General features: G+C 38.2%; 1 protein-coding gene across 3 annotated transcripts in view; it reads left to right on the plus strand.

The window, feature by feature from the left end:
* TMTC1 (transmembrane O-mannosyltransferase targeting cadherins 1) overlaps positions 1-15117 on the plus strand; it is a 304321-nt gene that overhangs the window by 273423 nt on the left and 15781 nt on the right. For all 3 annotated transcript variants that reach the window (XM_072654416.1, XM_072654415.1, XM_072654414.1), the window contains 4 exons: positions 9642-9777; positions 11133-11277; positions 13475-13612; positions 14640-14762. In XM_072654416.1, the coding sequence (XP_072510517.1) occupies positions 9642-9777; positions 11133-11277; positions 13475-13612; positions 14640-14762 (542 nt within the window). The remainder of the gene's footprint in view (positions 1-9641; positions 9778-11132; positions 11278-13474; positions 13613-14639; positions 14763-15117) is intronic.

Raw genomic sequence — 15117 nt, forward strand, 5'->3', positions numbered from 1 at the left:
GTAGAAGCTGCTAGAGCTTGTGTTATCCTGATTGTATTTCCACAATATTTGAATTGTTTCTTTCTTGCTGCTTGCAATATTTTCTCCTTGACCTGGGGACTCTGAAATTTGGCCACAATGTTCCTAGGAGTTTCTGTTTTTAGATCCCTTTCAGGAGGTGATCAGTGGATTCTTTCAATATTTACTTTGTTCCCTGGTTCTAGAATCTCAGGGCAATTTTCCTTGATAATTTCATGAAAGATGATATCTAGGGTCTTTTTTTGGTATGGCATTGAAGTAGGCCCATAATTTTTAAATTGTCTCTCCTGGATCTATTTTGCAGGTCAATTGTTTTTCCAATGAGATATTTCACATTATCTTCCATTTTTTCATTCTTTTGGTTTTGTTTTGTGATTTCTTGGTTTCTCACAAAGTTATTAGCCTCCATCTGTTCCATTCTAATTTTGAAAGAACTATTTTCTTCAGTGAGCTTTTGAACTTCCTTTTCCATTTGGCTAATTCTGCTTCTTAAAGTATTGTTCTCCTCATTGGCTTTTTGAACCTCTTTTGCCAATTGAGTTACCTATTTTTCAAGGTGTTATTTTCTTCAGCATTGTTTTGGGTCTCCTTTAGCAGGGTGTTGATCTGCTTTTCATGCTTTTCTTGCATCTCTCTCATTTCTCTTCCCAGTTTCTCCTCCACCTCTCTTACTTGATTTTCAAAATCCTTTTTGAGCTTTTCCGTGGCCTGAGCCCATTGAATATTTATTTTGGATGTTTGGGATACAGAAGCCTTGACTTTTATGTCTTTCCCTGATGGTAAGTATTGTTCTTCCTCATCCTAAAGGATGGGAGGAGATATCTGTTCACCAAGAAAGTAACCTTCTATAATCTTATTTTTTTCCCCTTTTTTGGGCATTTTCCCAACCAGTTACTTGACTTTTGGGTCCTTTGTCAAGAGTAGGGTATACTCTGGGAATCTGTGAGATATCAGTTCCTCCAAGGTGGCACAATCAAGCTCGTACTGGTCTGGGTGCAGGAAGGGATTTTTATGCCCAGAATCTTAACAGTTACCTCTCCACAGCCACCTGGTCTCCAGTTCTGCCAAGTTAACCCTGGGGGCTGATTTTCAGATAAGCTGGATGGGCAGGACTGCCATTCAGCATGAGATAAAAATCAATTCACTCAGGGCCTCTACACAGAGCTGAGGTAATATTCAGCTCCTCAGTGCCCCCAGGGGTTTTTACGCTCCAACAATGGATGCCCATGGCTGTTAGGAACTGTTGTTGCCTGCTGGATGTGGCCTCTGCAGCCTGCTGCTGCCTAAGGCCAGAGCTGTGGGAAGGCCCTTCTTCCCTTCCTGGCCAGCTGAAAAAAACCCTGTCACTGACCTTTGGCGCCTGTGGGTTGAAGGATCTGTGAACCATTGCTGCTGCTGCTGCTGCTGCTGCTGCTGCTGCTGCTGCTGCTGTGACTGGGGATTCTGCTCCTGAGGGCTGTTCATAAGCCAAGCTGTGCAGCCAAGGCTGGGCTGGGCTCCGCTCCACATCCTGTGCAACAGACGTTTTCTGTGGGCCTTTCAGGTCACCCTGGGCTGGAAATCTCCTCCACTCTGTTGTTCTCCACTTCTGCTGCTCCAGAATTTGTTGAGAGTCCCTCTCTGCAGGTATTTTATGGGCTGTGTGGGGAGAGCCTGTGTTTGTGTGTCTTTCTACCCTGCCATCTTGGCTCCACTCCCCCAATTCTGCAAGTTCTTAACCTGGGTTTGGTTCTATGCAAGAGCTGATTGTTGCTGGACTCCACCATGTCAACTAGCTAGATAGCTTTGTTGGTTCAGAGAGGCAGAATTGTAGGCTCTTCTTTGGTCTGGGATTCCTGCTTTCATTATTCCTCTGCAGGCTAGTCTAGATGCTAGAAATAAGTACCTCCTCCAGTTCTGGAATCTGAACCAAACCACTGCTGCTTCCTTCTGAATTTCCTCCTTTCTCAGTATACTGCCCAGGGCCTCGCTACTCTATCCTGCTTAGTTATCCACTTCACTTTACCTTGGATCTCTGACACAGAACTGTGTAGTGGTGACAAAGCTTCCGGTTCACACAAATCCCCATTGCAGTGCCCTAGAAGAGTCTATGAGGAATCCAGTGTGAGTCTGGGATCTCTTCTTGCTCTGGTACAGAGCCTCTTCCTGGGTACTGGAATGTTCCATGTGTGGAGTGTTTCTGGCTGAAACAAGTCTCTAACTTCTGTAAACCTCCATGTCCCCCTATGCTGACTGTGCTGGACAGATGGTTCACTGTGACTTTTTCTGGACTTTCACCAGCAGGATTCAGTCTGATGCATTTTCTATATCTGTTTGGAGACGTTTGTAGACAATAGCTCATCACATTGCTTCCTTCCTGTCACTTTGCCATCTTAGCTCCATCCTTTGTATAAATATTAGATCTTCATTAAAATATTTATGAGTCTTTCATGAGAAATGTCATAGTGTAGAACATCAGCTATAGCATCAGATGACCTGGATTTGAATATTAGCTCTACTACTTACCATCTGGAAAACCTGAGGCATTATTAATTATGTAATCATGAATAAGTTACTGAAACTCTCAGGGTTTCAGTTTCCTCATTTGTGGAACTGATTAACCTGTATGGTCCCTGCCAGCTGTAAAGCTATGATCCTTTGCTATGGTGGACAAAATGGTGAAATGTGGATGGGATGGTCATATAGATTAATACCTGATTTAACTAAATCAATATTTGCTGATCATGGATCCTGAAGGGAGGAGGTCTCTGTTTTTTGAGCTACACAGCCAGCCCATTCTTTGTCCTATGTCATTTTATATTTCTATCAGTTATATCAGACATAAATCCCATAATTATCTAATCTGCAGATGATACAAATGTAGAAGGGATTAAAAAATAAGTTGGATATGTTGGTACTTAATGATTTTTTGAGGATAATGACTTTATTTTTTTTCAACATTCATTTTTATAAGATTTTGAGTTCTAATTTTTTTTCCTTCCTCCCTCCATCTCCTTTCCCTCCTCCCTAAAACAGCAAGTAATCTGATATAGGCTATACATATACAGTTATATTAACACATTTCCGCATTAGTCATGTTGTAAAAGAAGAATCAGAACAAAAGGAAAACATCACAAGAAAGAAAAACAAAAAAATAGAGAAAATAGTATACTTCAATCTGCATCCAGGCTCCATAGTTCTTTCTCTGCATTTTCCATCATGAATTTTGGAATTAGATTCATTGCATTGCTGAGAAGAGCTGCATCTATCAAAGTTGGTCATTGCACAAAGTTGTTGTTACTATGTACAATGTTCTCCTGGTTCTGCTCACTTCACTCAGCCTCAGTTCCTGTAAGTCTTTCCAAGTTTTTCTGAAATCTTCCTGGTCATCATTTCTTATTGCACAGTAGTATTCCATTGCATTCATATACCACAACTTGTTCAGCCATTCCCCAAATGATGGGCATCCCCTCAATTTCCAATTCTTTGCCACCATAAAGAGAACTGCAAATAAATATTCTTGAATAAGTGGGTCCTTTTCCATTTTTGTGATCTCACGACACAAGATATTCATGAATATTGCAGTGCAATTTTGAATCATGAAATACAATGGACTGTCCATAGGGAAGACAGAACCAAAACATTTGTTCAGACACTAGAAAGTCAAATTCAGAATAGTAACAAAAATCTATACATAATAACAAATCAGAGAACAACACCATCCCCAAGCCTTCCCCTTGCTAGGCTTCCAACAAACCAGGTCCCTTAAACAAACCACAAACAGACTTCCTTAAATAAAATTTCCTTTTCACACTCACAGCCAGATGCAGGCTTGCCTGCATCCTTCACTTCTGACTGCTCTCTCACTGATTTTCTCTCACCTCTCCTCTAGCTCTGCCTCTTCCTGTTCCACCTGTTCAGCAAACTCCTCCCACCACAGGCTCCATGTGACTCAGACTTTCATGTAATCCAGGCAGATCACATGGGCTTATTAATGAATGGGAAAGATCTTCCCATTTAAATTACCATTGCACTTGTATTCTTGTACATTTGATTCAATTCTCTATGTACTTTTGAAATGAGGCATTTATGAGAAACACTGGCAGTAAGAATTTTTCCCCAGCTTTCTGCTTTCCTTCTAATCTTGGTTGCATTGGCTTTGTGTAAAACCTATTTAGTTAAATGTAATTAAAATTATCTATTTTGCATTTTGTAATGTTCTCTGTCTCTTATTTGGTCATGAATTCTCCCTTTCTCCATGGATCTGACAGGTAAACTATTCCTTGCTCTCCTGATTTGTTTATGATATCACCCTTTATGTCTAAATCATGTACTATTTTGACCTTATCTTGGTATCCAGTATAAGATGTTCATCTATACCTAGTTTCTGCCATAGTATTTTCCAGTTTTCCCAGCAGTCTTTGTCAAATAGTGAGTTCTTATCCCAGAAGTTGGAGTCTTTGGGTTTATCAAATATTAGTTTACTATAGTCACTGAGTACTGTCTTGTGTGCCTAACCTATTCCAGTGATCCACCACTCTATTTCTTAGCCAGTACCAAATAGTTTTATAATACAGTTTTAGATCTGATAAACCTATGGCCCTTATTGATTTGAACCTAGACTTTTTTTTTCTTCCTTTAATTTCTCATCACTCTCAACAGCCAAAGTCGTCTTTGCAATTTACCCATACTGTTATATTACTCTCCTTGTCAAAAACCTTCAATGACTCACCATTGCCTACTGAACAAATTCTTATTCTTCTTACTCAAGGCTAGACAGGAGAGGATCTTGTCACATTCTCGTTCCATCCTGCCTTTCAATAATCATCTCATGGAGCAATTTGGAACTATGCCCAAAGGGCTATAAAAATGTGCATACCCTTTGACCCAGCAATACCACTTCTAGGGCAATAACCCAAAAAGATCATAAAAATGGGAAATGGACTCATATGTTAAAAATACTCACAGCAGCTCTTTTTGTGGTGGCCAAGAACTAGGAATTGAGGGGATACCCATCAATTGGGGAATGGCTGAACAAGTTGTGGTATATGAATGTAATGGAATACTGTTGTGCTAAAAGAAATAATGAGCAGGTAGGCTTCAGAAAAACCTCAAAAGACTTATATGAATGAATGCTGAGTGAAGTGAGCAGAACCTGGACACTGTTGTACATAATAACAACCATGTTGTATGATGACTGACTTTGATAGACTTAGCTCTTCTCAGCAATGCAAGGACTTAAGACAGCTCCAAAAGACTCATGATGGAAAATGCTGTCTATATCCAGACAAAGAAATATTGAATCTGAATGCAGATTGAAGCATACTATTTCCTCTCTTTTTGTTTTGTTTTGTTTTTTCTTTCTTGTGGTTCCTTCCATTTATTCTAATTCTTCTATAAAACATGACTAATGTGAACATATGTTTAATAAGAATATGTATGTAGAGCCTATATCAGATTGCACACCATCTTGGGGAAAAGGGAGAGAAGAGAGGCAGAGAAAATTTATAACTTATGGAAGTGAATGTTGAAAATTAAAAATAAATAAGTTAATTTTTAAAAAATCATCTCATGGAAGTGGAGTCAAAATGGTAGAGAAAAGGCAGATACTTCCCATCCCATCTCTTCCCCAAATGCTTCAAAACAAATTCTAGAGTGGCAAAACACACAAAAGGACAGAGTGAAACAATTTTCTAGCCCAAGACAACTTAGAAAGTTGGCAGGAAATGTCTGTTGCACCAGGGTGAGAGTGGAGCACAGTCCAGGGCAGGCTGCCCCAGCACAGTCTTAATCCCAGAGAACAGGAGCAGGTCTTGGAGACAACTGAATAAGCATTGGCAGTGACAGTTTCAGGACCTCTCAGCCCATAAATGGTAAGAGGTTCAGACTAGGCAGAAGGATATTATAGGTGTCCCTTTGCTGGCACTAGGGACAGGTTCTGTTATATTACCCATACTTGAATATGGGGTACAGTCCTGGTTCTCAGTCCAAGGGCAAGAAGAATCACTAGCACACTAGATCTTGTAACTTCAGGGGAGCAGGTATTCTGGTCACAATTATGCGGTGGAAAAGAATGCTTGTAGTCACTCACAGAGCAGTGCACAGTACAGAAGAGATCATACAGATCCTACCACCTTGGAAGAATGGAAAGCTTACAGGTCTCCAGAATTCTCTTTGAAAATTTTAGCATAGAATCAAGGAATAGGCTGTAAAACAAGCAAATAACAGACAAAGATACTGACTATAGAAATTTACTATGGTGACAGGAAAGATCAAAACACAAACTCAGAAGAAGACAAAAAATCAAAACTCCTACATCCAGTGCCTCAGATAAAAATTTGAATTGGCCATGGAAGAGCAGCTTGATAAAGGAGAAACAAAAAATATTGAAGAAAACAATACTTTATAAAACAGAATAGGCCAAATGGTAAAAAAGGCACAGAAATCCAATGAAGAGAAGAATGCCTTGAAACAGAATTGGCCAAATGGAGAAGCTCACTGAAGAAAACAATTTCTTAAAAATTAGAATTGCACAAGTGGAAGCTAATGACTTTTTGAGACATCAAAAAACAGTAAAACAAACTCAAAAGAATGAAGAATAGCAGAAACTGTGAAATATCTCATTGAAGAAACAATTAACCTGGAAGATACATTGAGGACAGATAATTAAAGAATTATTGGACTAACCTTAAAGCCATGATCAAAAAAAGAGCCTAAACACCATCTTTCAAGAAATTATCAAGGAAAAAATATCCTGATATCCTATAATCAGAGAGTAAAATAGAAATTAAAAGTATCCACTGAGTGCTTCCTGAAAAAAAGATCCAAAAATGAAAACTCCCTGGAATATTATAGCCAAATTCCAGAGCTCCCAGGTCAAGGAGGAAATATTGCAAGCAGCCAGAATGAAACAATTCAAATATTGTGGAAGCAGTCAGTCTAACACAAGATTTAGCTGTTTCTACATAAAAGCATCAAAGGGTTTGGAATATGATATTCCAGAGGGCAAAAGAATGAGGATTATAACCAAGAATCACCTACCCAGCAAAACAGAATATAATCTGTCAGAATTTTTCCTTCAGAAAAAAAAAGGATATTCAATGAAATAGAGGACTTTCAAGCATTACTAATGAAAAGACTAGAGCTGAATAGAAAATTTAATTTTCAAATACAAGACTCAAAAGAAATGTAAAAAAGTAAACAGGGATTCAATAAGGTTAAACTGTTTACATTCCTCCATGGGAAATTGATACTTCTATTATTAGGGCCGTTAGAAGGGGTATACCTAGACAGAAGGCACAGGTATGGGTTCAATATGATCGAATGATTATCTAAAAATAAAAATTAAGGGGTGAGAAATTAGAATGCACTGGGAAAAGGGGGAAAGGAGAGGTAGAATGGGGTAAATTATCTGACATAAAAGAGGCCTGAAAGAGATTTTACAGTGGAAGGTAGGATGGGGGATGGAAGGTGAGAAGTATATGAACTTTCATTACTCTCATTTGAATTGGCTCAAAAAGGGAATAACATATACTCTCCATTGGGTTTAGAAATCTATCTTACCATACAGGAAAGTAGAAAGGGAAGGGAATAAGGGGACTGGGGGCATTGATAGAAGGGAGGGCAGAAATAAAAATCAGAAGCAAAACACTTTTGAGGAAGGACAGGATGAAAGGAGAGAGAGTAGGACAAACAGAGATAGGGGAAAATATGATGGAGGGAAATGTATAGTTGGTAAGCATTACTGTGAAAAAAAATTTACAGCAAGTTTCTCTGATAAAGACCACATTTCACAAATATATAGAAAACCGAGTTAAATTTATAAAAATAAGAGCCATTCCTCAAAATGGTCAAAGGATATGAGCAGCCAGTTTTCAGACAAAATAAACAAAGCTATCTATAGTCATGAAAAAATGCTCTAAATCAGTATTGATCAGAGAATTGCAACAACTCCGAGCTACCACACACACTATCAGATTGGCTAATATGACAGAAAAGGAAAATGACAAATACTGGAGGGCATGTGGGAAAATCAAAACTCAAATGCAGTGTTGGTGAATTTGCATACTGATTCAACCATTCTGGAGAACAATTTGGAACTATACCCAAAGGGCTATAAAACTATAAAACTCTTTGACCAAGTAATACCACTATTAGGGCTGTATCTCAAAAAGATTTTTTTTTTTAAAAAAAGGAAAAAGACCTACATGTACAAAAATGTTTATAACAGCTCTTTTTGTGGTGGCAAAGAATTAGAAATTGATGGAATGTTCATCGGTTGGGAATGGCTGAACAAGTTGTTTTATACGATTGTGATACAATACTCTTGATGATGAGCAGCATACTCTCAGAAAAACAGGGGAGATTTACATGAACTGGTGCAAAGTGAAATGAGCAGAACCAGGAGAACATTGCAACACAGTAAGAACAATATTATATGATGAGCTACTGTGAATAACTTACATATCTCTGCAATACAATTATCCAAGACAATTCTAAAAGGCTAATAATGAAAGGTGATGTTCATCTCCAGAAAAAGAACTAATTGAGCCTGAATGCAGATCAAAGATACTTTTTTCTTTCATTTATTTTTTTTAATCTGTGTTTTCTTTCATAGCATGATTTATGTGGAAATGTGTTTTGCATGACTACATATGCATAACCTATATCAAACTGCTTACCTTCTCGGTAGGGGTGGGGAGGGGCAGGAGGGAGAAACTTTGGAACTCATAATTTGAAAAAAGAAAGTTACAATTATTTTTACATGTAATTGGGAAAAAATAAAATATTAAATTTTAAAAATCATCTCATAACATTTGCCTTCACACATAATATTTACCTTCACACAAACTGGCTTGCTCCTATTTTCTTTTCTTCCTACCCTCTCCAATTTTCTGTGTCTTTACTTAAACCATCTCCCTTGCCTGGAACATACTCCACCATACTTCCAACTCTGTGGAAGTCCCTGTTTTTAAGACCCATTTCCAGTGACACCTTCTTCATAAATATTTCCCTCATCTCTACCTTCAAATTCCCTTCCTTTTCTCCTTGATTAAAATGATAAGTCTTAAAATTTCTCGTAGCATTTTTGGGACTTCTTACATCACATTCTGCTTTCTATCATAACTATTTGGGCACTTATTACCTCTCCTCCAGAACAACGAGAAGCTCCAGAGGATAGAATTAGGATCAATGGATAAAACTGATAAGAAGGCAGATTTCAAATCAAGGAAAACTTTCTAATAATCAGAACAATCCGAAAGATTGAACTCTCCAGTGAGGATAATTTCAATACAAAGTCAGAAATATTGTAAAGGAGATAATTCTTCAGAAAGGAAGTTATGCCAATTACTTTCAATATTTCTTTCACCTCTTAAGATTTAATGATTACATGATTTCTTTTTATTTATCTTGCCTAGCGCTTACTTGAGATGCTAATAAGCTGTTTTCAGTTTAAATATTCTACAACTTTGTTAACTAATCCCCAAACCAGGTATCAGGAAGGACAAGAAACAGACTGATTCATAGTTTGCTAAATTAATATTGATCCATTTAATTATAAAAGTAGAAGAGAAATTAAGATACTCAAATATTTGACAACCTCAGGAACATCCAAGTCTCAGCAACCTCTTCCCTGATTTCAGGGGCTCCAGAAAGTGCAATGTACCACTACCAACAGGCCATCCAACTTAGCCCACGTCATCATGTAGCCATGGTTAACCTTGGCAGACTCTACAGGTCTTTGGGAGAGAACAAAGAAGCTGAGGAATGGTACAAACGGTAAGCCTGTGAGGTGAAAAAAAAAAGTGGTTCCTTCTTCCAAATTGTCTTTAAATAAAACATTCACAGTTCTTTCGGAGCTCCTCATAAATTTCACTTTTATTTTTCTAGCCATTTGCCTAACACTTTCCCTTGGTAATGCTGGGAAAGAAGACATGGCAGCTGACTTCCAATGTTTGAACAGCTATTGCTTTGAAAGAGATTAAGTACATTTAATATGTGTCATTTCAGAGCATAGAAGTGGGATGTAGATATCATCTCAATGCGTATTTTACTAGTTGAATAAGCTAATTATATTAGTTGTGTTGATTATGTTTTTTCTCAGACTTTTCTTTGAATTTGGTTTGCAGAAGGGCTGCACTAAAAGTTTTATAGAGTGTTTCTCTTAGCCAAAGGACCATCACTAATCTCCTCATCTTTGATTTAAAAGGAGGATGGATAGGGATGGAGAGGTTGAAAAGATTTAAAAATCCTTTCAGCAGAGGAGCGCTAAAATAAGAATAATATAAAACTTCAAGACTATGTGGTGTTCCCCCATTTAGTGAATCTGAGCTTCCCTAGACTCAGGTCCTGAAGAGCATTTTTTAAATTTATTTTCCATTCTATTTAGACTCCTGAGAATTGCTTAGGAGTTTCCCTACAATTTACCATCACTCATCACCTTTTGGTTTATTGAGGAAGAAAAGCTCTTAAATACCTCTTATCCGCTCAAATAGCATTTCATGATGAATAGTATTGTACTTTCCAGAGAAAACACTGAAATACACTATTGTCCTAGTCTGTATTTGGTTGCATGGTTGCCTCAGATGGTGAAATGTTTCAGTAGAAGTCCCCATATTTCTGAAATCACAGACTGGATAACCCAAGTCAACTATATTTAAAAAATATATTCATATGAAGGAATGTAGATGAACCAACACAAATCCATGGCCTCCCCTAGAAAAGACCCTCTAAAAATGTATTCTTGAATAATTACAATGACTCAGCAGAGTCATTTCTTTATTAAAAGGAAAACATGATTATATACCTCCTTTTGGGCAGGATTTGTTTCATTTTTTGACTTTATATTGCTAACTCCTAGCCCAGTGACTTACACATGGTGGGTTCTTGTCAAATGCTGATCCATAGATTATCTGTATTTCCGTTATCTTGATACAAACTGAAAGCATAAAATATAAACAAAGCATTTTGAGATAGTCTAAGTATTAATGTTCTTGAAACATGTCTCTTAAAGACAAGTGTTGTAGAATGATATGGACAAGAACCTCTCAAAATGAAGCTTGAAGGGCTAAAAATCTGCACAGATCACAAATACAGTGCAAAAAAAGGGTGTTGTGCTCTTTCTTAACATTTAGGGCCCTGGATATAACACAAACAGCTGAAATACTGACCCCCTTGGGAGCACTGTATTACAACACTGGCAGGTATGAAGAGGCATTACAGATTTACCGTGAAGCTGCAATACTCCAGCCTTCAGCTAAGGAAATCCAGCTGGCCCTGGTAAGAACAATTGAATCCAAAGATAAGAGGGATTTAAGAAGTGATTGATATCCAGGAATTGGTAGTACTTTGTTCTGGGAAGAATTTGGGAAAATGGAGACATTTCAGCCAGAAGGCAAATTTGAGTCTCACCTGGGAGCTCTTAAAAGGAAAATACTGTCTCCAAGAAAATGGAGAGAAAGGAGCAGAGAGTACAGGAGTTGAGTACTGTGGGGAGACTTTTAGCATGTTCTGTTTTAGCCTGGAAATATAATAAATAACACAGTCCCCGCTCCCAGGGAGTTTTCAATCTAGCTAGAAGGAAGAGACACAATTACAAATACATAAAAACACAAATCAAAATGTAATTAAGAGTATAGTAGGGGTCAAACAAAGTGTCCTGAGAAATTAAAGCAGGAGGGAAATTAAGACTTCAGGAGTGAGGGATTGGGGGAGAAGGGGGTTTGGGAGGGCTGGGGGATAGAAGCAAGTGCTCAGGGAAGGCTTCATGGAGGAGGTGGCTGTTGAACTGGACCTTAAAAAAAGGACCAAGTTTGCATTTGGATGCTGTTTGGTATATGAGTTTGTTGCAAAGATAAGTGGGGGTAACACGGAATATAGAGAGGTGAATGAGAACTCAGGTCCCAATGTGACTATTGTTTGGCCATAAGATGTCAGTGCAATCTTGGAGGAAAGTTGTTCAGGTTACTATTAGAACAACTATGGGTTCTTCATGAATGTAAATAGCAACTGCTGCTGTTTTGACCAGAAACCCTGAGGGTCTTCCTCTCCCAGATTATTATTTTTTTTTTAACTAAGTAAAAGAGGTCATTCTTTGCCTCATTTTTTACCCAGCCTTAATCACTGATTGGGTGTTGCCTCAGACACACTGAGACCTGGGAAAGACCTTAAGGTCTCCCACTATATCCAGGACCATCTCCAGTTTTCCTGATCTATATCTTGTCACTGGACCCAGATGGCTGTGGAGGAGAAAGTGAGGCTAGTGCCTTTGCACAGCCCTCCCCATTTAAATTCAATTTGCTTGCAAGCCATGGCATCACCTTCCTGATGTCATGGTCCTCTTCAAGAATGAAGAACATGATCACAGTAGCTTGAAACCCCCAGTTAGGAAAATTCCTAACAGTAAGACAAATTTGACTCACTGACCAATTAAAATTTTTGTTTAACTCTAGTTAATCTCTAGCCCTTTTATATTTGAGGCAACAATGAGGATACAAGAAAATATTTAGATAAAATAAGTGAACAGAATATATTACAGTGTCTGTTGCTAGATAGGCATAATGAGGGGAAGTTGGGGAAAGGGTAAAACTTTTTTTGGTGACCTTCCCTCAGTCCTTGAAGAGGTAGCTTCAGTCTTAGTCCTCTGTTGAACATGTATGCAATGCCTAATGGCCTGCCTCACTCTCTCTGACACACCTCTGTCCTCTGTTTGTATTTTTGCCTGTTGCCTGTGTCTCTGATTCTTTCCAGCTTGACTTGTTGAGCCCTGAGTAGGACTTGGAAGTGTACTCGTAGCTTCTATTGCCATTCAGCCCCTATAGTCTCCCCTTCTTTTTCACAGACTGTATGTACCTCTCTAAGAACTTCTAAGCATGACTCAACCCTGCCTTCCAGTTAGGGTCTCCCACTGCATAGTCCCAAATCACTTTTGTGACTGACAGAGAATATGTCTCCCTATAAACTACAAATCCTATGATGCCAGTCAATTATCAACTCCCAGTAAAACAAAAATACGAACAATATGTGATCGACCCAATCTGTGGCACTCTTTCAGTTAATAAACCCTGACATCTACAGTATTCTTTTTATTTTCTCTTCAGAGTTGAATTCATTCACCAAAGATACTAATACCCATATCAGCAAATGTAGCAATAAATGAAACTTACCCATTAGCCTACACTCACTTGTTAAAATCATGAAAATATATTCAGAACTGGAAGTCTAGGTAAAAATCTTTCCTTCTCAAAGGGCTACCTTAGCAGATGTTCCTTGCCAGTGACCTCAGGCATAAGAAGAGAACCAGAGACTATCAAATGGTTAGTGCAGCAATATTAGTGAATTATTAGACAAGCTCTGAAAATCCTTAAACCAAAGCGTTGTCAGTATATACTGAATGACTAAGTTCAGTAAAAAAACTTTATTTGGAAGGATATCCTACAGAATATTTCAAAATCAAAGCCCTGAAATTGTTTTTTAGGCTCAGGTGTTAGTTATGATGGGGCAAACAGAAGAAGCTGAAAAAATGACCAACCACATTGTGTCAGAAGAGGCTGAATGCCTGGAATGTTATCGCCTGTTGTCAGCAATCTACAGCAAGCAAGAACATTACCCCAAGGTACTGTGTGCTTGAGTAAGGTGCAGCTTTAGTTTTTAAATGTTCCCTGGGTCCGCTAGTAGGAGCAGATAAGTGGATAAAGAGCTTCTAAATTCAAACATGGATAGAAGATGGGTTCTCTTGGGATTATTCATATCACTGAGTATCTTACATATATTTTTTAACCAGATGTCTCTGAATTATATCTATCTTTAATCAACAATATTGCCTTAGACTTAACATTTTTCCTTCAAAAAACTAAAATCCTCGTACATTATTAGCTCACTTTACTTTTACTATCAAAATAATAATGTAATATTACCAAAACTAGGTGCAAAGTACAGTCATGGAGATTGCAACCTCCTGTGTGTCCATCCTTTGTGACTCTTATTCATGTCCTCCAATTAGTTCTCCTCTAAAGCTTCATCCAACATACTGGAGAACTTCCCTTGATTTCCCCTGACATTTATAAGGCTACTTATGGAGCGTTTGAACTGTTTACTTGTCATATTTCACCTTTGAAATGTGACTTGTACCTACAGGCAGCTAGGTGGTACAGTGGAAAGAGTGCTGGGCCTGGAATCAGGAAGACCTGAGTTCAGATTTGACTGTAGGCACTTACAAGTTGTGCAACTCCAGGGCTTAACCTCTATCTGCTTCAGTTTCCTCATCTATAAAGTGGGGATAGTGCTCCACTTTAGGATAAACAGCCTTAGGATTGTTGTGAGAGTAAAAGAAGATAATCGTAGTAAAATGCTTAGCACAATGCCTAGCACATAATAAGCACTATATCGATGTTAGCTATGTGGTTATTTTTTTTTCTCACATATTCAAATTGGTACCAGTTTATGAAGGGGAAAATTGAGGTATAGGGAAGTGAAGTGACTTCCTGAAGATCAGACCATTTGTCAGTGGCAATGTTAGGATTCATGTTTATGTCTTTTGATATTCATTGTTCTATACCCTACAGTACCAAACAAATGCCACGTAAGTAGTGTTATATTAAGTGGATTTTTATAATATTACGTTAATTTTCTTCCTCCTTTAGGCCCTGGAAGCTATAGATAAAGCTCTCCAGCTAAAACCAAAGGATCCTAAAGTCATATCTGAGCTTTTCTTCACAAAAGGAAACCAACTAAGAGAACAGAATTTTCTTGATAAAGCATTTGAGGTATGTTGAACAGATCCAAGATGCTCCATTTTTGAGTTCAGTGATTATAATGAGAGTTCTCTATTAATGTTCTGTTTCAACGCATCATAAAATGATGAGGACTGTGTTGGCAAGGAGGCAGTGCCAGCCCCAGCTCTGACAGATCTTCCTAAACTAGAGAGGTTTTATATACAGGTCTTTCTGAAAGGGTATGTTTGATTTTCAAGGATAATCATAGGTGAGTTTATGAAGGCTTTTCATCAGTCTGACTGTAGGGTTTTGTGGGTATTCAGCCATAGCAACTATTGAAAATACCCATTAAATCATAGAGGAGTTGTGATATGAATTGGTGAAGGGAGTACCCACACTGATGGAA

This window comes from Notamacropus eugenii, chromosome 3 (assembly GCF_028372415.1).
Source record: "Notamacropus eugenii isolate mMacEug1 chromosome 3, mMacEug1.pri_v2, whole genome shotgun sequence".
Classification (NCBI taxonomy): domain Eukaryota; kingdom Metazoa; phylum Chordata; class Mammalia; order Diprotodontia; family Macropodidae; genus Notamacropus; species Notamacropus eugenii.